The sequence below is a fragment of the Narcine bancroftii genome, chromosome 11, assembly GCF_036971445.1.
Source record: "Narcine bancroftii isolate sNarBan1 chromosome 11, sNarBan1.hap1, whole genome shotgun sequence".
Classification (NCBI taxonomy): Eukaryota; Metazoa; Chordata; class Chondrichthyes; order Torpediniformes; family Narcinidae; genus Narcine; species Narcine bancroftii.
Genome location: NC_091479.1, coordinates 20651776 through 20676278, shown reverse-complemented (window position 1 = coordinate 20676278; position 24503 = coordinate 20651776). Strand labels below are relative to the sequence as shown.

The window sequence follows — 24503 nt, the reverse complement described above, 5'->3', positions numbered from 1 at the left end:
CTTGACGTCCTGTTTTGCGGAAACTGCCAAAATGTTTGGCCTGGAAGTCAGCCTGAAGAAAACGGAGGTCCTCCATCAGCCAGCTCCCCACCTTTTTTTTTAAACTTTATTTAAGATTTTATAACATGAATAACATATAGGATTACATTAAAAAAAATTTAAGAATAAAATAATAAAATTACAATACAGTATCCGTAATCTAAATAAACTATACCCTCCCCAATAATTATTACACATTAATAACCCAACTCAAATTAGTCCAACCCCCCTTTCCCCCAAAATAAAGAGTGAAGAATTAATAAAGTTAATAATATATGTGAGAAAAAAAACCCACTTACAAAAAAAAACAAAAACATAACCGATTAAAATACTAACAAAAAGAAAAGTAATTAATACTAAAATATCAGACTTAAAAAACATATTTAAATCAAACTTAAATGCATATATTTAACAAACGGGGTTAAGATGAAACATATATTTAACTCAAACTTAATATAAAAAATTAGTAAAATTAGTAACATTATCTATCAAAAATTCTTAAACAATAATCAATTCTTAAAAAAAATTGTAGCATGAAAAAAAAACTTTCTCTATAGAGATAAACATTTACCAAATATCAACTAACTTCACATCTATCATCATATTAGTCACATAAACCACCATCTTAAAACAAAATTCACACCTCATTAAGCATTGTACAATTCAGTTTTAGTACTCTTCCACCATTTTTCCTTTTTACTCTTGAATAGTTATCCAATAAAAGCTCCAATACCACATTTAAATATCCCCAATCATTACGTTAAAATTCAGATATCCAAATAATAATAACACATCTACAACAAAATCTATATCTTCAACAAATGGAGCATAAACCACAAACAAAATTCAAGCCTCATTAAGAATTGTACAATTCAATTTATAACTTTCACCATTATTCCCTTCGTTCTATAACTAAAATAGCAAAATAATATACACCAGAATTACCACTCTTTTCACCTTAAAGTTAAAGAAAAAATATTAAAAAAAACTTATCCATCCCATTCACATTTAAATTTCAAATATTCCTTATCTACTGAATAAACTTTACAAAAAACCACATCAATTTTTAGTTTTTTAAACAATCAAATACTTTCTTATTCTTTTTTTTATATTTAAACAAAAAAAAACCCCTTCACTCTTTAATCTAATAATACAAAAAAAGGAAAAAAAAAACGGGTAGGAGGTTAAAAATACCCCCTCCCGTCTAAACCGCGCAATGCGGTAACTCCCAAAAAAAAATGGGTGTGAGATAACTCACACGTAGCAGATGACTTTCAGGAAATAGTGCCTATCCAGTTCTCTCCCCCAACTCTCATTTCATCTTAAACTAACATCATCATTATTTAATATTCCTTTTTTAAAAAAAAAACATTAGAAAAAAAAGGACAACTCTTTTTTTAATCGGCTCCAACTGCCGAGTCACCATTACAACCATTCCTTCTTGGAGCACAGCTCTTTTCTTCCATCTCTTGTCTCCTTAGAGATCGCGGCGGACTATGTCTCTGTTGAAACTGAGTAATTGGCAGCTCTTGAGCAAATGCTATAGCTTCCTTTGAAGAATCAAAGAACTTTGGTTGGCAACCATCTTGGAAAACCTTCAAAACAGCTGGATATCTAAAGGTTGCCTTGTAACCTTTCTTCCACAACAACTCTTTAGCAGGATTGAATTTCCGTCGTTAGAACATAACTTCTTGACTCAAATCCGCATAGAAGAAAACTCGATTATAGCCAGCTCCCCACCTTGACTACCAGCCCCCCCACATCTCCATCGGGCACACCAAACTCAAAACGGTCAACCAATTTACCTATCTCGGCTGCACCATTTCATCAGATGCAAGATCGACAACGAGATAGACAACAGACTCGCCAAGGCAAATAGCGCCTTTGGAAGACTACACAAAAGAGTCTGGAAAAACAACCAACTGAAAAACCTCACAAAGATAAGCGTATACAGAGCCATTGTCATACCAACACTCCTGTTCGGCTCCGAATCATGGGTCCTCTACCGGCATCACCTAGAACGCTTCCACCAGCGTTGTCTCCGCTCCATCCTCAACATTCATTGGAGCGCCTTCATCCCTAACATCGAAGTACTCGAGATGGCAGAGGCCGACAGCATCGAGTCCATGCTGCTGAAGATCCAGCTGTGTTGGGTGGGACACGTCTCCAGAATGGAGGACCATCGCCTTCCCAAGATTGTGTTATATGGTGAGCTCGCCACTGGCTACCGTGACAGAGGTGCACCAAAGAAGAGGTACAAGGACTGCCTAAAGAAATCTCTTGGTGCCTGCCACACTGACCACCGCCGGTGGGCTGATATCGCCTCAAACCATGCATCTTGGCGCCTCACAGTTCGGCGGGCAGCAACCTCCTTTGAAGAAGACCGCAGAGCCCACCTCACTGACAAAGACAAAGGAGGAAAATCCCAACACCCAACCCCAACCAACCAATTTTCCCCTGCAACCGCTGCAACCGTGTCTGCCTATCCCGCATCGGACTTGTCAGCCACAAACGAGCCTGCAGCTGACGTGGACTTTTTACCCCCTCCATAAATCTTCATCCGCGAAGCCAAGCCAAAGAAAAACATCAAGACAAGTACCATATATTTCGGTGTATAGGTTGAGATGTAAAACTCTCAAAAAAATGGGGTTGACTTATATGCCAGACATACTTTTGAGACCTTAAATTCAAGTCAAAAACTGTTTGATGCCGATTCAATGTATAAGTCGACCATGGAAGCTCCTCCCCATTGCCTGCACTGCTGTTCCCGACACCTCCTCACCACCATAACCCATCCAGACATCTACAATTATAAAACCTGAGGTCCCCCATTTCTACCCAGGAACCTGAGGTCATCACTCCTGCCTGGTAACCGAGGTTCCCACTCCTGCTAGGAGAACCAGATGGTCGCCTCTGCCACATAGGCCAAGGTCGCCGTTCCTGCCAGGAGAATGAGGCCACCTCCCCTGCCACGTGGGTCCAAAGATCCCACTCCCTCCAGGAGAATGAGGCCACTTCTCCTGCCACATAGGTCCGAGGATCCCACTCCCGCCAGGAGAACGAGGCCACCTCTCCTGCCACGTGGGCTGAGGATTTTTTTTTTTTTACTTGCTTACAGTAATTTACAGTGTTGTTACTTGGTAATTGGGGCTTTTAAAAAAAAAATTTGGCTTGTTGCTGGGAGGCCCTGAGAGGCTGACCTATGCCAGATATACCATAAAACCATTAAAATGAGATAGAGGCATCTTTGAGGATAATCCCTCTTAATCCCAAAAATTGTTTAATTTTATCCCAAATATAAATGACATGTTTCAATAATGGGTTATTTCTTTTCCTTCTAAGTAATTTAAAATTCCATTTATAAATAAATTCTTCTGCCATCTCCTCTCCTAACATGTGCAACCCAGTTATAGCCCAGGAAGAAACCACCTCCTTAAGAAAAAAGGACGCAACAAAACAAATTTGTGCAGCTAAATAAATATATTTTAAATCCGGTAATTTTAACCCTACCAATTTATAATCCCAGGTCAATTTATCCATGGAAATTCTAGAAACTTTAGCTGATGAAAGGGATGAACGACTATATCCAATAAGAATTTTTTTAGAATTATTAGATAGTGGGATAGATAAGGATTGAGAAAAGTATTGAAGTCTCGGCATTATCTTCCTTTTACACAATACTCTGTCCAATAATGGAATGTGATCTCTGACTATTGGACAATCCTATCAATGTAGTCACACCTTTCCCACTTCTCAGCTCCACCTGTAGATGGGCCCTCAGTGCTGTCCTGTCTAAGCACAGCTGTGATATTTTCCATGACTAGCAATGCCACTCCTCCCCTCTATCACGTCTGAAACAATGGATCCCTGGAACACTGAGCAGCCAGTCCTGCTCTTCCTCCTATCGTCTCACTAATAGCAATAATATTATAATCCCACATGCCAATCCATGCCCTAAAATTATCTGCCTTACATTACTCCTTGTATTAAAGTAAATACACCTGAGAATATTTCTATCATTCACATACCTTTGATATCTGTCTATACATGCAGTCCTCACATGACTTTTAGCCTCCTCCTTCTCATTCGCTGTTATAACATTCTAGGTCCTCTTCCCCCTGCAAATCTAGTTTAAACCCCCCCCCCCCCCCCCTTGAGCAGCATGAGCAAACCTACCCACAAGGATGTTAGCCCCCTCCAGTTCAGGTGCAAATCATCTCATCGGATCGTCCCACCTTCCCTGGAACAGAGCCCAATTGTCCAGAAACATGAAGCCCTCCCACCTTCACCATCTCCTTAGCCACATATTTAACTACATTAACTTCCTATTTCTACCTCACTAGCACGTTGAGATCACAACACTTTTCCTTCAACCTTGAACCTAACACCCTGATTCTCTTTGCAGGATCTCCTTACCCTTCCTACCCACGCCATTGGGCCCCTCGTGGACCACGACATCTGGCTGCTCTCTTTCCCTCCTGAGAATGACGTGAACTCTATCCGAGATATCGCGGACCCTGGCACCAGGGAGGCAACAGACCATCCGGGATTCTCGATCTCTTTCACAGAACCTCTTATCTGTTCCTCTCACTATGTAATCCCCTGACACTACTGCTCTCCTCTTTTCCCTCCTTCCTTTCTGAGGTGATGGATCAGATTCAGTGCCAGAGACATGACCACTACAACTTGTCCCTGGACAAGTTTACTTATTGTTGATGGGAATGTCTGTCTATTCCCCTTCCCTCTCCCTGACAGTCAGCCAACTTCCTGCGTCCTGACGTTTGGGGGTGACTGTCTCCCTGAAACTCCTCTCTATCACCCTCTCTGCCTCCTGAGTTCATCCAGCTCCAGTTCCACTTCCCTAACTCGGTTTGCTAGTAGCTGAAGTCCTCAGGGACAATTGTGCTGTCCCAGATTTCCAACATTCCTCAACTGCAGCAATCTACTGCCCGAAGTGCCTCCATTTTACCCAGTCCTAATATCTCACTGAAAATTAAAGAAAAATGCAAATAGGAGAGTTCTAACATGAAATAAAACTGGAATTTGTACCAATCAACAGGTGGGGCAACATCTGTGGCAATAGAAAGGTCTATTATTACAGCTCCAAGCTGAGAAGCTATAATTACCATTCCATGAGATTCACCTTATAATTTAAGTTTTTTAAATTTAGAGTTACAGCGCGGTAACAGGCCCTTCCTGCCCACCTGTCCATGCGGCCTAAATACACCGATTAGCCCACAAACCCCATATGTTTTTGGCAGGGATTGATAGGTTCTTGATTAGCCAGGGCATCAAAGGTTATGAGAAAGATGGGCAGTGGGGTTGAAAGGGTAAATGGATTCGCTCATAATTGAATGGCAGGGCACACTCAATAGGCTGAATAGTCTATTTCTGCTCCTAGTCTTAAGGGCGGGAGGAAACCAGAGCACTCGGAGGAAACCAACGTAGACAGGGGGAGAACATACAAACTCCATAATGACAGCGCCAGATTCAAACACATGACGCTGGTGCTATAACAGCTTTGGCCTAACTGCCATGTTAACTGTGCTGCCCATGTTATCAGTGCCCACAGGATTGGACTGCAAGTCCCTGCACCTCTTTTATTCCTCCCTGAGGCAATTCTGCTGCCTTATATTCAAAATAAATTTTAATCAGTTTCCAACTAACTAAACTGTTTCTGCTGCCCTCTTGGGTGTAACCTTGCAATTCACCACTTCAGGTTGAAGCTTGTTTCCAGAGCAGGTATTCGGCAGGAGAAGAATCGAGGTGAGCCAGGACCAGACAACAGGCAAGTGACAAACTTGGGCCCACATCAATGGAAGAGAGACAGAGTGGTAATGCGCTGAATAATTTTCTTTGCTGTTCCATGAGGTTCACCTGATAAATTACATTTTTTGATTTTGAGTTACAGCACGACCTCAGGCCCTTCCGGCCCATGAGTCTGTGGAAGACAGGGCGGTGGAACTGAACACACCAAAACATCCTCCAATAGAAGGTAGGAACATTTAATTTAAAAGAAAAAGATTAACTAAAATCAGTGTAATGAAGTTATGACTTGGTTAATTAAATAAAGAAAGAGATTCCCAAGGCCATCAGCCACAGGAGAAGAGTTAGGCCTGTATTCAATTTTGGTTGCATAATTACAAGAAAGATAGAAAAATTGCAGAGAAAGTTTATTAGGATGTTGCGGGACTTAAGGAATTAAGTTAAAGGTTAAACGGGTTAAGACTTTATTTCCTGGAGCGTCAAAGAATGAGGGGAGATTCGACAGAGGTACACAAAGTTATGAGGGGATAGATAGAGTAAATGTAGGTAGGCTTTTTCCACTGGGGGTAGGTGAGATACAAACCAAAGGACATGGGTTAAAGGTGGAAGGGGAAAAGTTTGATGGGAACCTTAGAGGGAACTTCTGTACTCAGGGATGAGTGGGGGGTATAGAACGAGCTGCCAGCTGAAGTGGTGAATGCGGGTTCAATTTTGACATTTAAGAAAAATTTGGACAAGCACATAGATGTGAGGGGTGTGGAGGTCAGTGGGACTAGGCGAAATGATGGTTCGGCACAGACTGCCTGTGGTTCTATGGCCCATCAAGTCCGCCCCACCATTTCATTGAGGCAGATTTACTATCCTTTTTAACCTTATCCTCCTGCTTTCTCCCCATAACCCTTGATTCCCTTCCTAACCAAGAACTGATCCACTTCCTGACTTGGCTCCACTGCTGTGTGCGGCAACGAATTCCATAGTTTCTCAGCTTTTGGAGCAAAGAAATTCCTCTTCACCTTCGCTCTAAAGGGAGGTTTTGTATTTTGAGGCTGTTGCCTCTGATCCCAGATCTCCCACCAGAGAAAACATCCTCTCTCCAGTCCTTACATTATTCGGATGGTAAATGATCAGATTAGAACTCATTTTGCAATCTCACAATCCAGAGATTCCAGTTCAAATCTTGCCATTGCAATTGGGAAGTTAAATTCAGTTCATTAAATACTTTAGAATTTAAAGTAAAATGCCCCTGCATGCAGGTGAGCCATACTAGCCAAATAGCAAGGGTTACTTTTTTGTGCCAGGGAATCTTCCATGTTGACAGATTGTTGAATCTCGCAGCCCACCAGCTCTTCTTGTTGGATCTCAGCTCCACTCCCACAGTGGAGCCCCTATTTAGAGACAGCAAAACTCCAACACTTCACCAGCAGGTTGGTGGGGGGGGGGGGGGGGAGTTACAGATTACAATGGATACCCTTCACATTCGGAACATCTTGAGGTCCTGGAATCCACAATCGATAAAGCCAATTCTTGGCTTCTATTCCTTGTGATGTCAAAAGCAGCCGAGATGGCTGAATGTGGTAAAAGCTGTGGGACCAGGCAATGTTCTAGCTCTGGGATGATGTCCTTGTCACCTATTAGCCCAATCTTTCCAGTGAATGGGAGTTGGAGTGAAAGTATAGTTTCAGAAGGAAGATACATGGTTGGGAGAGGTCTTGACGGTTATGGAATAGGTTAGTGGGACTAGCGGAATGATGTTTTGGCACAGATTAGAAGGGCCAATGGCCTGTTTTATGTGCTGTAGTGTTCTATGGTTCTAAAGTGAATAGTGTAAGCAAAATAGGAAGAGCCATTGTGTGAGTGGGCCAGAGTTAGAGTGGTAAGTTGAGGCTTCGGCTCAAGAGGTAGAGACTAAGGGAAGACTCCGGTGAGAGTTTATTCTTATTTATTCTTTGACCTTGAATTGGTGCGAGAAGAATGGCCAGAATGGCAACAGTGTCAGTGGAGTCTTCAACTTGTGAGATGTGGGAATTCTGGGAGATATCTGTGCGAGGTGCATTGAGATGCAGCTCCTTCCAGATCGTGTTAGGGAATTAGTGCTGCGGTGCGATGACCTTTCAGCTCGTATGGGAGAATGAGGAATTCATCGGTAAGAACCTCAAGCCGGCAGCCACACCGAAGCTGCGGGGGGCAGATAGCTGGGTGACACTCAGGAGAAGAAGAAAGCAAAGCAAGCAGGAAAGTGCTGGCACTGAGCCTGGACCTGTGGCAAAGAAGGGAAAATAGGAGAACTGTAGTGGTAGGGGAGTCAATAGAGGAGCAGACAGGAGATTCTATAGACACGAAAGAGACATCTGGTTTGTCGCTCCCAGGTGGCAGGGTCAGAGATGTCTCAGATTGGGACCATGGCATGGTGAAAAGGGAGGGTGAGCAGGCAGAAATCATGGTACATATTGGTATCAACAACATGGGTAAGAAAAGGGAAGAGGTCCTGAAGAGAGAATGCTGGAAGCTAGCAAAGAAATTGACAGGATCTTAAGGGTCAGGATTGCTGCCTGTGCTATGCACCAAGGAGGGTAAGAATAGGATGAATGTATAGCTGTATAACTGGTTCAGGGGCTTCAGGTGTCTGGATCATTGGGATTTGTTCTGGTGAAGGTATGATCTGTACAAAAAGGATGGGTTACACCTCAACTGGAAGGGGACCAGTATACTTCCTCAGAACTGAGAACTTAAAGGGGAGAAAATTAAACCTGACTTGTGTCTATAGTGTACGGATTGGCAAAGGGCTCAAGCCCAACATATTGGTTGTATCCCTTTGCTTCCTATTAACACTGTGTGATTTGTTGAGTTTCTCCAGCACTTTTACATATTGCAATATGATCACAGTGTCTGCAGATTTTCCTGTTTAATGCCCAGTTTTAAATTCACTTGTGATTAAAGGCCACATTCCTGATTTTATTCAAGGTTATTTGTATACGATTTGGACTGACCATAAAGAATTACAGCAATTTTTATGCCTAAGTCCCACATTTCAGGGTATCATAATATTATGGATTATGGACAGAGCAATGGAATGTATATTAATGTAGTCATGTTTAATAAACACACCGTCATGCTGAAGGAACTCAGCTGGTCTTTTCAGTATCTATAGGAGACAAAGATATATTGCTGACATTTTGGGCCTGAGCCCTTCTTCAAGGAAAAATCAGAAATGGTAGAAGCAGGAAATATCAGAAAGTCTCAGAATTCAATCAAAAGGTGTTAATTGGATGCAATAGGTTGAATTTTTCATGGCTGTGCGAAAGAAGACAGAGAATGGAGAGACGACGGGGGTTGGTGGAGTTCTTAATGGTAGTCAGAAGTCGATATTAATGCCATTCGGTTGGAGGGAGCCTAGATGGAAGATGAGGTGTTGTTCCTCCAAATTGCGGGTGGTCTCAGTCTGGGAGTTCATGAGACCATGAACAGACAAGACAGCAAGGGAATGGGATGGAGAATTGAAAAGGGTGACCACTGTGAGATCCACGCTATTGCAGCAGACAGAGTTGAGGTGCTGAACAAAGTGATCTCCCAGTCTACGTCCAATCTCCGATATAGAGGAGACCACAGTGAAAGCACCGGACGCAGTAAATGATCCCTGCAGATTTGCAAATGAAATGTTGCTTCATTTGGAAGGACTTTTGGGTGCCCCGAATGGTGCTGAGGGAGGAGGTGTGGGTGTAAGTGTAGCATCTCCTGGAGTCAAAGGAGTAGGCCCCAAGGGGACAATTGTAGGGGAGGCAGTAGTAGACAAGGGAGTCACAGAGGAAGCAGTCCCTGTGGAAGGTGGAGAGGGGAATATGTGTCTAGTGGTGGGATCACATAGTAGGTGGCATATATGGTGGAGGAGGATGAGTTGGATGCGGAGGCTGGTGGGGTGGCAGAGGAGAACAAGAGGAATCCTGTCCTTCTTGTGCGTAGGGGTGGAGGGGGCCAGGGCAGATGTGCGAGTAATAGAGGATATGCAGGTGAGGGCCGAGGTGATCGTGGTAGAGCCGCGTTGTTTACAGAAGGAGGACATCTCTGATGATCTGGCATGGAAGTCCTCATCCTGGGTGCAGATTGGACAGAATCAGAGGTATTGAGAGAATGGAATGGAATCCTTGCGGGGGTCAGGGTGGAACGAGGTGTATTTTCCCACCCATCCCCTGCAACACCTTGTCAGGTGGTTTATTTGAATGTGATGCTGCTGCGAAACAACGAATTGTGTAACTCGTTCACGACAAGAAATTCTGATTCGGAATACTTTCAGTATTTACCAGAAAAAAGGGCCTTGGTCAAGGTGAGGTCAGAGAACAACAAGCTTGTGTGCTGGACCATGTGGAGATTAAGAAAGAGGAAGTGCTGAATCTACTTAAAAACATTAGGATTGATAAATCTCCGGGACCAGATGAGATATGCCCCAGGTTGCTGTGGGAGGAAAGGAAAAGATTGTTGGGGCATTTGGCGATGACTTTGCTTCCTCCTTGGTCACAGGGGAGATGCTGGAGGATGGGAGAATGGCAAATGTAGCCCCTTGTTTAAAAAAGGTAATGGGGAGAATTCTGGGAATTATAGACCGGTGAGTCTTACATCAGTGGTGGTCAAACTATGGAAGAGGATTCTAAAGGACAGGATTCATGAGCCTTTAGAGGAGTACAATCTTCCAAGGGATAGTCAGCTTTGTTTTAGGAGGGGTAGATCATGCCTCATGAGCCCTAATAGAGTTTATTGAGGAAGTTACAAAAGACATTGATGAAGGTAGGGTAGTAGATACAGTGTATGTGGATTTTAGTTAGGCATTTGACAAGATCCCCCTTGGGAGATCCATTCAGATTTCAGATTTATGGTCAGTACATACATGACATCACATACAACCCTGAGATTCTTTTGTCTCGCAGGCGAGCAGAATTACCACTAATTGGCAGTGGGGGAAAAAAAGTATACACAGTGTAAACAAAGAACTTTAAACAGATAACGAATGTAAACAAACTGAATGTGCAATACAGGGAGAAACAAGAAGAAAATCAATAAAGTGCACAGTAAGAGTCCCTGATTGAGTTTGTCGTTGAGGAGTCTGATGGTGGAGGGGGAGCAGCTGTTCCTGAACCTGGGGGTGTGAGTATTGTGGCACCGATACCTCTTTCCTTGGTGGTGTGGGTCTTTGATTGCTGCTGCCCTCCTTCGGCAGCATTCCCTGTAGGTGTAATCAACAGTGGGTTTTGCCTGTGATGTCCTGGGTAGGGTCCACTACTTTTTGGAGGCCTTTATGCTCAAGGGTATTGGTATTTCCAAACTAAACCATGATGCAGCCAGTCAGTACACTTTCCTGGGAAATTTGCCAGGGTTTCTGGTCTTGTACCAAACCAACGCAAACTCCTGAGGAAGTAGAAGCTCTGTCGCACTTTCTTTATGATGCCATTGGTGTGTTGGGTCCAGGAAAGATCCTCCGTGATAGGGACTCCCAAAAACTTAATTTGCTCACCCTCTCCACCTCTGATCCCCCCATTGATCAATGCATTGTATACCTTTCTTAGTTTTGGTGACATTGAGTGCAAGATTGTTGTTGGAGCCCCATTCAGCCAAGTTTTCAACCTCCCTCCTGTGTGCTGACTCAACCCTTCCTTCATACAACCCACTACCTGTTGTTTCATCGGCAAATTTGTAGCTGGTGTTATTGTGGTATCGAGCCACACAGTCGTAGGTGTAAAGTGAGCAGAGCAGGGGGCTAAGAACTGTGGTGCTCTGGTACTGATGGAGATGGTGGAGAAGTTCGTACCAATCCTCACTGATTGTGGTCTGGAGGTGTACTCATTCAGATTCTCAGCAGAGTCCTTGAACACCACCCAATTCTGACCCATGAGACATGGGATACGTGAAATCCTGCCCATGAGGATTCGGATTTGACTTGCCTGTAAAAAGCAGAGAGTAGTAGGGATCGGAAAGTATTCTGCCTGGAGGTCAGTGAATAATGAAATTCTGCTGGGATCTGTTCTGGGACCCCTGTGCTTTGTGGTTTATAAATGACCTGATGTGGAACGAGGGGTATAGATCAGTAGGTTTACAGATGATATGAAGGTTGGAGGTATTGTGGATAGCGCTGAAAGCTGTCGTTGGGCAAAAAAGTGGCAGCTGACGTTCAATCTGGACAAGTGTGAGGTGATGCATTTTGCGTGAAACAAAGATAGAATATATGGTTAATAGTGGGGTACTTAACAGAGTGGAAGAACAGAGGGACCTTGGCGACCAAGTCCATAGATCTCTCAAGGTTGCTGTGCAGGTTGATAGGATAGCTGAGAAGACCTCTAATATGCTGGGTTTCATTAATCGAGGATTGAATTCAGGAGTCATGAGCTCTATAAATCTCTGGTGAGACCACATTTGGAATGTTGTGTTCGGTTCAGGTCACCTCATTACAAGAAAGATGTGGAAGCTACAGAGAGGGTGCAGAGGAGATTTACCAGGATGTTACCTGAATTGGAAAAATTTATCTGATGAGGCAAAGTTAGCAGAGCATGTGGCATGAAGAAGAAGAATGAGAAGTGACTTAATAGAGGTTTACAAGATTGTGAGAGGCACAGATTGGATAGACAATCAGCACCTTTTTCCCAGGGCAAAAATAGCAAACACCAGAGGACATCTGTACAAAGTGAAGGAAGTAAAGTTTGGAGGAGTCATCAGGAGTAAGTTTTTAAACACAGAGAGTTGGTGAGGGCCTGGAATGTATTGTCAGGGGTGGTGGTGGAGAATGGAACAATAAGGACAGTTAAGAGACATGGATGAAAGAAAGAGTTATGAGATAGATTTTGGGCTTTGTTTTGTATAGATAGGTCATCACATTATTGTGGGCCAAAGGGCTGTTCTGCATTTACTTAATGAGATTTGTTATTTTCCTGTCTTCCAGATGGACGACTCAGAGAAAGCTGCTTCAATCAAACCCTCAGTGAGTGAGGCCCAGGCGGTGGAGTTGGTTGGACGATTGTATGGTCTGAAGGTCTCCAAAGTCCAACCACTGCCCAGTTATATGGACCAGAACTTCCACGTCCTGGTATCTGAGACCCTGGCGAGTGGAGATCCGAGCGAGAGCTACGTCCTCAAGGTGCTGAACACGGCCGACAGCCAGGATGCCGATATGGTGGAAGTTCAAACTCAAGTCATGATGTCTTTGAACCGGAAAGGTTTCCCCACCCCCACACCAATCCCAACCATTGATGGCAAGGTTAAGTCACTGGAGACGATTAGTGGGTATCATTTATCGTATGCCTTTTCTGTTGATATAATTTCAAAAGCTGGAGGCTTGTTTTTTTCATTTACATAATTCCTTCAAAAACACCTTCTAATTGGAAACATTTAATTTTTTCAGTTTCAGAAAGGTTAAGCTGGCTAACAGCAAGAAACTGCTGTATATTTTGCAGGCTGTGGTCAAGAGTTCAAGAAGCACATGGTCCGTTTGTTCACCTACCTACCAGGAACTCCACTGCAGAAAATCCCTGCAAACCCACAGATCTTGTACAAGGTTGGCCAAACTCTTGCTCAGATTAACAAGGCTCTGAAAGTAAGTCCACCTTGGTCTCTAGCCATTGTCTGAAGAAACGGTTTCTGGGGGTCATACCCGCTTTTCTCATTTCAATCAATGTGCTACCTGTGCGAACAAATCAGTCCTACTTTGGGTCTCTTTACCTTGAAACAATCTCTATTTGAAGTGATTTATTTAATAGGCTTCCTTGTTATTTAAGTTCTCGGGGCATCACAGACGAGAGGCCAGGTACGAAGCAGAAGGGAAAAAAAACCAGGAAATGCTGGAAACACTCAATGGAACAGGCATCATTTAGGGAGAGGGAAACCGGATTAAGGTCAAAGACTGTTCATCCAGAAATGTCTTTGTCAAATAATACTGGATGACAATTTTTTTCCAAAATGTTTGGTTCCTTAAATAAAATTGTGGATTATGATAGACAACTTAAAGCTGAACACAAAGATAATTTCAGATTTGCTGTATCACGTTGGCAGTTGGAGAAATGTTAAATTAATTTTTATTGAATTTCCAATATTTAATCACATAATGATGCTGACACTTTGTGTTAGTTCAACTGTCCTAAAAATGTTTTGCCGCTGATTTTCAGTTGCACTCAGCATCTGATGCCTCTCACGTCAGAGTCCAACAATAGTCATTCATCACTGATGGATTCCAGTTGCCCTGATACTGCACAATGTCCTGGTGAAACCTTTCACTGACTGCACCAAGATAAGCAGGGAAGAAATCCAAGCATTAATGCAGAAAGTGAATTTTCAATGACTTCAATGAATTTTCAACCACTTCATGGTTTTGTATGTTGGAAGCATGTTATCAATCAGCTGGATGTAGTTTGCTGCTCTGTAGTTGCCAGGAAAATTCTCAACCACATCTTTAAATGCCTTCCAAGCTATTTTCTTCGGCCTCCCTCACAGATCTTCAAACCACCTGTCATTGATAACTTGCCTTCCTTAATCTTGGCATCAGTTATTCTTGGAAACATCTGTCTCAAATAGTGAAATCCATCACCTTCTTTGTTCATTGCTTTCACAAAACATTTCATCAATCTGAATTTCATTAATCCAAATTCAAATTTTATATGAAGAAGAGCAGAAATATCTTTGTTGGGTCAACAAGTGGTTTATGTGCCACACCTTTCTGTCCTGGATCCAAATGCTTATGGAGTGGCCAGTTCTTTTTAACGTAATGTGACCCTTTAGCCAAATGAAACAACATTCCTTGGTGCATCCGAACTGCATTCAAAGTGGCAGTGGCAATACTTTTAGGTCTCAATTGTACTTGTAGTACTGTGTATGTTTCAACAACAGTTCCATGTTGCCATAGGTTTCTTTCATGTGTACTGCATAGCCAATGTGTACTGAAGGGTGAACAGTGCCATTATGTAACAGGACAACTTTTAGGCTTAACTATGATGAATCTATAAAAAAGACACCATTGCTGTGGGTCTTACACAAAACCCAAAGCCCTGAACATCCCATCAGAAACAAAGGTTGTCAACCTGTGTAAAGAAGATTGTCAAATGCTCTTGTCGGCTCCAAAACACAGAAATTTTCATACTTGGTGAAAGCAAACCCCATCCTTGCCGTCTTGAACCAAGTACAGTAGTTCTGCTTTTGCTTGTGTCAAACCTCAGTCCCTGACCAGCTCATTTAATTCCGGCTGTGCTATCAGTTGAGGATAACCCAAGCATAAACCGTTCAACATCTGGGTCAGTGTCATTTTCCACATCTGGTTCGTGCATTGTGGCATCTTCATCTGCCTCATACAGGCTCCATATCTCTGGTGGCCTCAGAACTGGCAAACTGTGACCATACGGCATTGGTCCCATGGCTAAAGGCAGACTGGGGTATTCAATAGATTTCTTATTTTTAGCAGATATGCCGGATATATTGTTCTGACAGAAGCAACAATCCGTCATGTGATCTTTCTGCTCTCATCATATTATTGGGACTGTAAATGGAGTTGACTTCCAAGTACCTCTGAGCCAAGCTCTCATGTTGCACAACAAATGTGAGGAGCCCAGGTTTTGTCTTGGTTGCCAATTTTATAACCAAAGTAGAGCTCATAGGCCTTCTTATTAAATACAGCCATGCTGGGTCTTTACACGTTAAGCGTATTCTCGCGGCAAATGTAACAGAATGTATTGCAGCTGTGGCGATATTGATGAGACATTTTTGCTGTATTGAATCTTCCTGAAGACAATAAAGGCTATCGTTGAGTACACTCACTATGCTATTGTCTGAAGAACATCTGCATCAATGTGCATTCAATCTGTATCAATGCAATACAACATCAGTTTATGTGAACTGCTTTTATAGCCTGTGTTATGGGCCCAGAGGACCCCAAATCCCAGCAGCAATAGAAATTCACCAAGACAAATGCTTACTTAAACAAAAGTTACTTTTAATTATCTTTAAACATGAAAATAGGATCAAACTTTAACTTATTACTATTAACATAACTTAACCCAACTTAACCCTCTTCTAATTCTAAGTGCACATGTATGTAATGCGTGTGTAAGTTGAGAAAAGTTCTTTGATTCACAGTCCAATCTCACTTCTCATTCCTCCAAGTTTACTGGTTGCAGATAATTCTAATACTGTGCACAGAATTGAACATTTATAAAGTTTACCAGGCTTTGGTGCTTGAAAGGTAAATGGTTACTGCTCAGGAAGGTTCTTGTCCATTTTCAGGGAGAGATTTGTTGTTCTCTGGACTCCCACAACTGATTCCTTCCAGTCAGCCACTTCAGTGTCTTGATAAAGAAACTTGCCCCATGAGGGTTTTCCAGGTGATAACCTCTTTCTTTCAGGTCACCACAGAGTTTATTTTCTGTTTCCCTTATTCCAAGTGAAACACTATACAGCCAGCTATCTCCTCTTGTATGGACCACAAGGACTTTGAGCAGGCTGAACTAAGAACTCACAACCCATTTTCAAGATGGTGTTTTCCACAAGTTTTCCAGCTTGTCCTGTTCCAGTCCCAGCTGCTGCTGCTAAATGATAGAACTATATTCTCTCCCTCTCTCTGAAAAAAAGCCTGTTTGACTCCCTCCGCTTGATAAACCACATCACCTTCCTAGAACAGCAAATTGCATTCAGACAGATTGTGGCACTGGACCCAATCTTCGAGTCCATTCATCTGTTGCTTTCCAAAACAATAATCCATTACTCCACACTTGGTTTGAAAGAAAGTCAGAAAGTGTTGACTTCACCCATACTTCATTTAGTATTGGCCAAAGTCTTACATTGTGTAACGTGGATAATCCACCGTAGACCGTTAACCTTTCACATCATGGGTGCTGCAATGTAAAAATGCTGCTTTCTAATAAGTGCTGATCCTTTTGGAGGAAGGGTCAACCAGTGGAAGGAGGTTTTCTCTGCTGAGTTGAGAACATTTGTATTGAACTTGTGGCTGTGTGGAGTGAGGCAACCTCACACCATCTGTTATCTAAAGTGCAGTAATCTCTTGACTAGATCCACCTTTAGTGATCTGGCCCCTTTGTCAGCAGCTGATTCTGGACCCATTGGAACTAAATTAATATAAAAAGCAAAATTCTTAAAGCTATCTTCAAACTGGGTTGAAATAGTTGTTGGTGGATAAATGTAATGGATTTGTCCAATTATTTAGGAATTCCAGCACCCCAACTTGAAGAGCTTGCAGCGAGATTCTTTCCTCTGGATATTTTCAAACATGCACCAGCTGAACAAGTATTTGTTTGCAGTGGAGGAGGACCGGCATCGTCAAACCGTGCAGCAAATCATTCAGCAATTTATGGAGACGATACTGCCAAACATGAGCAACTTCCGGCAAAGTAAGTGCCCATCTCTCTTGGTCACGGTGGTGTAGGAAGGGAAACAAGTTTGATAGGATGAAGGGCAATGAGTCAGGCTGAACACTGACAGGATTTTTATCAAAACAGACGTAAGGGGATAGCACGTACTAGTACTCCCAAAATCACACAACACAGTATAATCAGTCACATCCAACTTAACACTACTGATATTATCAACTGGTTGCACTCATACAAGCACAGTACAACACAGTCACATGGATACGATTACCAGTACCAGCAACTGTTTATACAGACCTATATCACAATCAAGGAATACAATAAGCTACTCTCCGCTCCTTGTTTAACATGGGTACAGCACAGATGCTATCAACGCTACATGAATATACAACAGTCCCGATCCCTATATAGTGCACACCTTACTAACGACTCCTCCAGCGTTGTCAAAGTTTGCGACCTAGCGTGGAGCAGGGTTTGTCTCAGCACTGAAGAGCAAAAGAGAAAGAGTTACTCCAGGTGGTGGATTTTATAGTACAGTAGACTGGAAGGTCTGGCCCAGATAATCACGAGGTGATAAAAGGGGCCAATGGTCAAGTGTATTCTAATGGGTGGGCGGAGTCCAACCTTGATTGGTAGGTGATGCGACTTCCGACGAGGTACTCACTGGTAGGGTCATGAGACAGATGAGATACCCAACCAGATATTCATAAATCAAGATTAAGATGGGAAATTGATTTTGATAGAAAAATAGATCAAAATGATTGGAGAATGTTATGTAAAGATAACATGACTAAAATTATTAATATAAGCATGAATTGGTACAATACAACATTTCACATCAATTAAATTCCTCAAAAATTAAAAAGAGATTTAATTTAATATTATCAATTTATGTTTTAGATGTGGTAAAGTGATAGGTTATTTTTCTCATTTGACATGGCAATGTACTAAGTTTAAGTTTTCTTGATACAAATTAAAGTATTTTTGGAGAAAATATTAAAGGTAAAATTCCTGCTGGACCCAATGTTATTTTTGTTGGTGAACATTAAAATGTTTAGTTTAAAATTAAGATTAACTATGTATCAAATTGAATTTTTATGATTAGCTTTTAGCTGTGTCCATGAAATGTGTAGCTATTACTTGGAAATCGAATATGGATTTAGGAATGCAAAGATGGCAGAACCAAATTGAGAATTTGTATTCCTCCTGAAAAAATAACTTAAAGATTATGTTATGAATATTTTTTTTTTCTGAAAATATGGTGCCCATATTTCCAATATGTTGGTTTGAAAAATTTGTTCTCAATAATTCGCCCTGGTGGTGGTTTTCGGTTTTATAGCTGTTGATTTGAATTTGTATTTCTATTTTGATAATCTCCTTCTCTTCTTTTTTAGGGGGTAGATGGGAGGGAGGAGGGTGGTGGGAAAAAGGGAGGGATTAGGTTAAGATACCACATATATTACCTTTTATATATATAATCCTGTAGCAGGATCACTATGATTATAGCTTGAGGTATAATGGGTTATACCTCGATGTTGAAAGAAGACTTGCACACCAAGGGAGTGTAATCGACACTGGCTTTATTGGGTGGAAGCTCTGCCTTTTATAGGTAACCGGCCATGTCACCACCGGGGTGTGGCTTGAGCAAGGCTGGCTGCTGATTGGCTGTCCATGATGCTCGGGCCCAGATTGGCCCCCCTGCAATCCGCTGGTGGTGATTGATCAAATCAACCACTATTCCTGCGGTCTATGGGAGCAGGCGTCTCACCCCACGTGCTGTCTACTTTGATGGCTGTTTGCTGAGCCAGTCCGTGGAGTGGGCCGTGGGCCAGCACAATCCATTAATAATTGAAACGTAATGGTGGTTTTAAAAATTCTTAAATAAAATATTTTAAAAAAAGATGAAATTCCCCACACTGGAGTCATGAAGCGTAAAAGGGTGGGACTTTGCGTAAGCTGGGCAGTTGTGAAAAAGTAAGTGGTATCATTCTGACTCACTGTTGACAATGGAGTGGAATATCAGTCAGCTGCCCTGACCCCAGCCATTTTATCCAACAATCAACCATTATCCTCATTAATCATAACACACATCGTGCAAGGATGTAATAGGGCAAGAAGAAATTTCCTCTATTCACGTTGGGTGAGGGTTTTCATGAGTGCAGTGTAAGTGACCAGACTAGCAATTGAGAGACTGGATTTACCATCTGGGGCCCCATGTTCATCTCCACCACAGCACCTGGGGAAATTCAATTCTGGTTCTGCTCTACCATGTATGAAAGTAAACAGCAAGTCGACCTGGTATTGATGACCATGAGAGGTATTGGATTGTCCTAAGGACCATTCATAGAAAGGAATCTGGCACTTTACCCAGAATGGCCAAGTACATGAGTCCAGAGGTGATTAACCCTAAGAATAACCCAGGAACATTCACGTACCAAAGGACTAAACCTTTATGAACTAAGGGCATTGACAAAGACACTATATTTGGACGTAACAAAACTGGTCAACCTTGTAAAATCCTCATAAACATCTGAAGAAGGGTTTCTAAGTTTGGAGGGCTGTCCCACAGCCCGAAATACTTGTACTCACACTGTCTTAGCTTACAGACAATATGTAAGCCTCCTCCATTAAAACCCCTTGTCGTACCAGTAGGCACATCCATCAGGGCTGGTTGCCAGGCAGGAATGAATGGTCTTTGGACCCATCAACACTGACTCAAGAGCACATGAAGTCTTTGGGATAAACATGGCCAAGGAAATATCCCAATATCACCCACCACCCTTTTCTCAGCAGAATCGTGCTCCTTCATGTGGAACAACACAGTCAGAAACACTGAAAGTGGCGGGGACACACAATGTCTTTTGGACTTCAATGTCATCACTAAGAGTGGCTGGACAGTATCGTCACTGACTACGTTGTTTGCATTCTGAAGAACATCAGTGCCAGGTTAAGTCAGTAGTGAGAGAACCAAGCCACTTGACCTCCTCCTCACCAAACTACCTTTGTCACACACATCTGTCCAAGGGTGGAAGTGACCAATGCCCAGTACAAATTCAAGTTTATTGTCACATGTACTGAGATTTGTTTTGTACACAGATCAGTTAGACATCTCCTGTCTAGTTCAAGTAAATTGGGATGCAAACATGCAGAGTTACATAGAAACAGGATCAGGCCATTCGGTCTTTTGAGCATGCTCTAGCATTCAATGCGATTGTGGCTGATAATGCATCCTCAATACCCTACTACTCCTGCTTTCTCTCCTTATCCTTGATGCCTTTAACCATCTCCCCTTTGAATAGAGAACTATTCAAAATCTGGTGATTTTGGGGTGCAAAGGCAGTGTGGCTGGGATGGGATGAATCCTTTCATATGTTTGATTTTTCCAAAGATAACAAGAGATATAAATAAAGTAGATGGTGATAATGTGCATGCGATGTCCTGAGCCACATTCACTGCCCTCTGCAGTTTCCTGCCTGTACCACACAGCAATGCACCCTCTAAGGGATGGAGGTGACATGTCAAATGTCCTCAGGCTTCTGAGGAAGTAGAAGTGCTGATGCACTTTCATGTGTGTTGCAGTGATGTGGGTGGACTAGGTTGAGTAACGGGAGGTTTATCCTATCCCCCCAGGGAATTAAGCACCATTGATGTTTGTGAAGACAGAATCCTTTTTCAACATTTTTATTAATTTCACTTAAAAATGTTACATAGATAAATAAACATGATTAGAGCAATAATCAAATTTATATGATACTAATAACAGAAATTACAAAACCTACATTATATTTTTAAAAATTACATGGAAAAAAGGAAAAAAAAAACTGGCGAATCTCCAAATTCGACCCCCAACCTTTCGAGGCTGTTGGCAAAATACATCGTCCACTATCTGATAATGAAAAAAAACAATGAGATCAAGAATCAAAAATTAGTTAAGTTTAAAAATTTAGGAAGTAATTAAGAAAAGAACCCCATAAAGAAATAAAGTTTACATTCATTACAGTCGTGGAGCATCTAATTTTTTTCTAAAGAGAGACAAGCCATTGCATCAGACAGCATAGTTCCATTTCATTAGTATGGCCCTTCTGGCGATCAGGGAGGCAAAAGCCACTCGATGGGATTGCGAAGAATTCAATATTGGATCATTGAGCCCGCATATTTCAAACACGGCAATAAAAGGAGATAGAGCCAAATTAATATTAAAAACTAAAGAAAGTGTATGAAATATGCCTTCTCAATAATTGAGATGGACATAATCAAAATATATTTCTTCTTTGGCTTGGCTTCGCGGATGAAGATTTATGGAGGGGTAATGTCCACGTCAGCTGCAGGCTCGTTTGTGGCTGACAAGTCCGATGCGGGACAGGCAGACACGGTTGCAGCGGTTGCAAGGGAAAATTGGTTGGTTGGGGTTGGGTGTTGGGTTTTTCCTCCTTTGTCTTTTGTCAGTGAGGTGAGCTCTGCGGTCTTCTTCAAAGGAGGTTGCTGCCTGCCGAACTGTGAGGCGCCAAGATGCACGGTTTGAGGCGATATCAGCCCACTGGCGGGTGGTCAATGTGGCAGGCACCAAGAGATTTATTTAGGCAGTCCTTGTACCTCTTCTTTGGTGCACCTCTGTCACGGTGGCCAGTGGAGAGCTCGCCATATAACACGATCTTGGGAAGGCGATGGTCCTCTATTCTGGAGACGTGACCTCCCCAGCGCAGTTGGATCTTCAGCACAATAAACTATCTTCAATTTTACATTTATTGCATGTAGAAAATGAATTAGCATAAAATTTAGCCAATTGGGTTTTGGAATTGTGGGGACCTGTACTTCTTTAAATTGCAATAGCGAATGTCTAGCACAAAGAGAAGATGAATGAATACGGCTCAAAATTAAATCCCATGTAGACTCAGAAAATATTTGTTGGAAATCTTGTTCCTGTAGTTTTTAAAAAAAATTCCATCCGGAGAATTATCTCTAGACAGTAAGAGTTAGTTCATACAAGGAAGACAACAGCTGTTTATGGTCTGATTGATGATTATATATTTCCCCTATAATATTAAACTCCAAGTCCTGAGTGAGTCTCAAAGATAACGAGTTCAAGAATAGTTTAAGGGGACCTTATTCTTTTTAAATATTAAAAAATTGCAGCTTCATAAAAAGTTTCTGGTAGCTTCCCCTTGCTAAGGATTGAGATAAAACTACATCCAATTGAGGTATTAATAGGTGGGATTAAGGCAGAAATCTTGTAGAGATAAAGTCCTACTTTCTACTGAGGACCCCTTAAATGGGATAGACATAGAATGGATCTGGCAGCTGAAAACTGAGCACCTCTGAAACACTGTGAGCAGGACCAGAGATGTACACCACTACACTCTGTAACGTCATGGCCTGCTGCATCCCTCACTCTATCATTACATTCAATCCAGGGGATCAACAAGAAGTATATATTGCCATTTACTGATGGGCAATACAACATTGCAACATTTGTGTTCTTGTACAGGCATTAATCACGGAGACTTCAGCCATACCAACATTCTAGTCCAGCCTCTTCGTTCACCAGCTGATCACTCCATCCCAGATCACCTGCAACAGGAGCTGGACATTTCGGGTATCCTGGACTTTGAAGACATGAGCTATGGTTACCATGTATGGGACGTGGCCATATGCTTGAGAGCAATGACCCCATGCGAGTTGGTGGCCACATTCTCGCTGGCTTCGAAAGTGTGATCCCTTTAACTACACAGGAGAGGGATGCCTTGTATTTGTTGGTTCTTTGCAGATTTTCTCAAACGCTGGTTTTGTCAAGGTACAGTACTTTGCTTTACCCAGACAACAGCGAGTACTTTCAGACCACGGCGGGAACTGGCTGGAAGTATCTCCACCATCTCTGGGAGCTAGGGAAAGAAAAGGCGGAGAAGGTTTGGTTTGAGACGGCCAGGACCTACCTCACCAGTGAAATTCCCACTGATTCTGCATAGCCTCGGTACAAGAGCCCCTTGTAGTCTGGGCACAAGAACCCCTCATTATCAAATATGGTCACCAACTGAAATCCTATCAATGCTTAGATGGAGCATTTTTCACCAACATGACATCCACCTTTTAGTCACTTTACTGATTGCAACTGAATTATCTGTCTATGATAATTCCACAACCTATCCACAATCACTCAGGCTCCCTCCAGAATAGGATGAATATGGTGATGGTGTGGATATGGTGATGGGTGGATATGGCGATGGTGTGGATATGGTGATGGGGTGGAAATGGTGCTAGGATGAATATGGTGATGGCGTGGATATGGTGATGATGTGGATATGGTGATGGGTGGATATGGTGATGGTGTGAATATGGTGATGGGTGGATATGGTGTTAGGATGGATATGGTGATGGTGTGGAATGGTGCTAGGATGGATATGGTGATGGTATAGATATGGTGAAGGGGTGGATATGGTGATGGGGTGGATATGGTGATGGGGTGGATATGATGATGGGGTGGATATGGTGAATGGGTAAATATGGTGATGGGAATGACGTGGTGATTGGACAATGTAATGGTAGGGTGGATATGGTGATATGGATGCCATCAAAGGACAGGGTGATACAGAAAAGCACTGAAAGATGTGGAAATGTACACATTTTAAAGTATGAATCGTGTCTAATCTTTTATTGGCTGTAATATTTTTGTACCCATGACCATTAAAACAAGTATTGTAGATAGGGAAGATGGTTGCCAAGGGTTGCAGGAGTATCTTGATTGGTTGAGCAGGTGTGCAGAGGAATGGGAGGGGGGTGGGGGTTTGATGGAATTTAATACAGAGAGGTGCGAGGTGTTGTATTTTAAGAGGTGTAACATGTGCAGGACCTGCATAGTAGGGATTTTGGGATCTAGAGTATAGGTACATACTATCTTGTAAGATGTTTCACAGGCTTTTGGCGCATTGGCCTTCATCAGTCAGAGAAAATGGGAGGAAATGTTGCAGTTGTAAAAGACGTTGGTGAGGTGCCATTGGAGAACTGTGTTCAGTTTTGGTCACCATACGACAGAAAGTATCTTGTCAAGCTAGAGAGAAGATTGATGAGGATGTTGTCTAGGTCTGAGCTACAAGGAGAGGCTGAGCAGGTTGGGGCTTTATTCCTTGGAGCACGGGAGGATGAGGGGGGATCTCATGGAGGTGCACAAAATCATTGAGATGAATAGATTGGGTGATCCATAAGAGTCTTTTTCTCAGAGCAGGGAGGGATTTAGTCTGATCCTGAGGTGTAACTATTTTATACAGAGGGTGGTGGGTTATATGGAATGGGCTGACAGAAGAATGGTTGAGGCAGGTACTATTTCAATGTTTAAAGGATATTTATATGGATACATCAATGGGA

The 24503-nt window shown here is 42.4% G+C and overlaps 1 protein-coding gene across 1 annotated transcript; it reads left to right on the top strand.

Moving 5' to 3' along the window:
- The first annotated feature begins 5952 nt into the window (after nucleotides 1-5952).
- On the top strand, nucleotides 5953-23110 carry LOC138745200 (hydroxylysine kinase-like). Its single transcript, XM_069902257.1, is given in 6 exon segments — nucleotides 5953-6034; nucleotides 12725-13061; nucleotides 13236-13375; nucleotides 16985-17168; nucleotides 22633-22797; nucleotides 22800-23110. Coding segments are annotated over 5 exon segments (1137 nt in total). The 5' UTR covers nucleotides 5953-6034.
- The last annotated feature ends 1393 nt before the right edge of the window (nucleotides 23111-24503 follow it).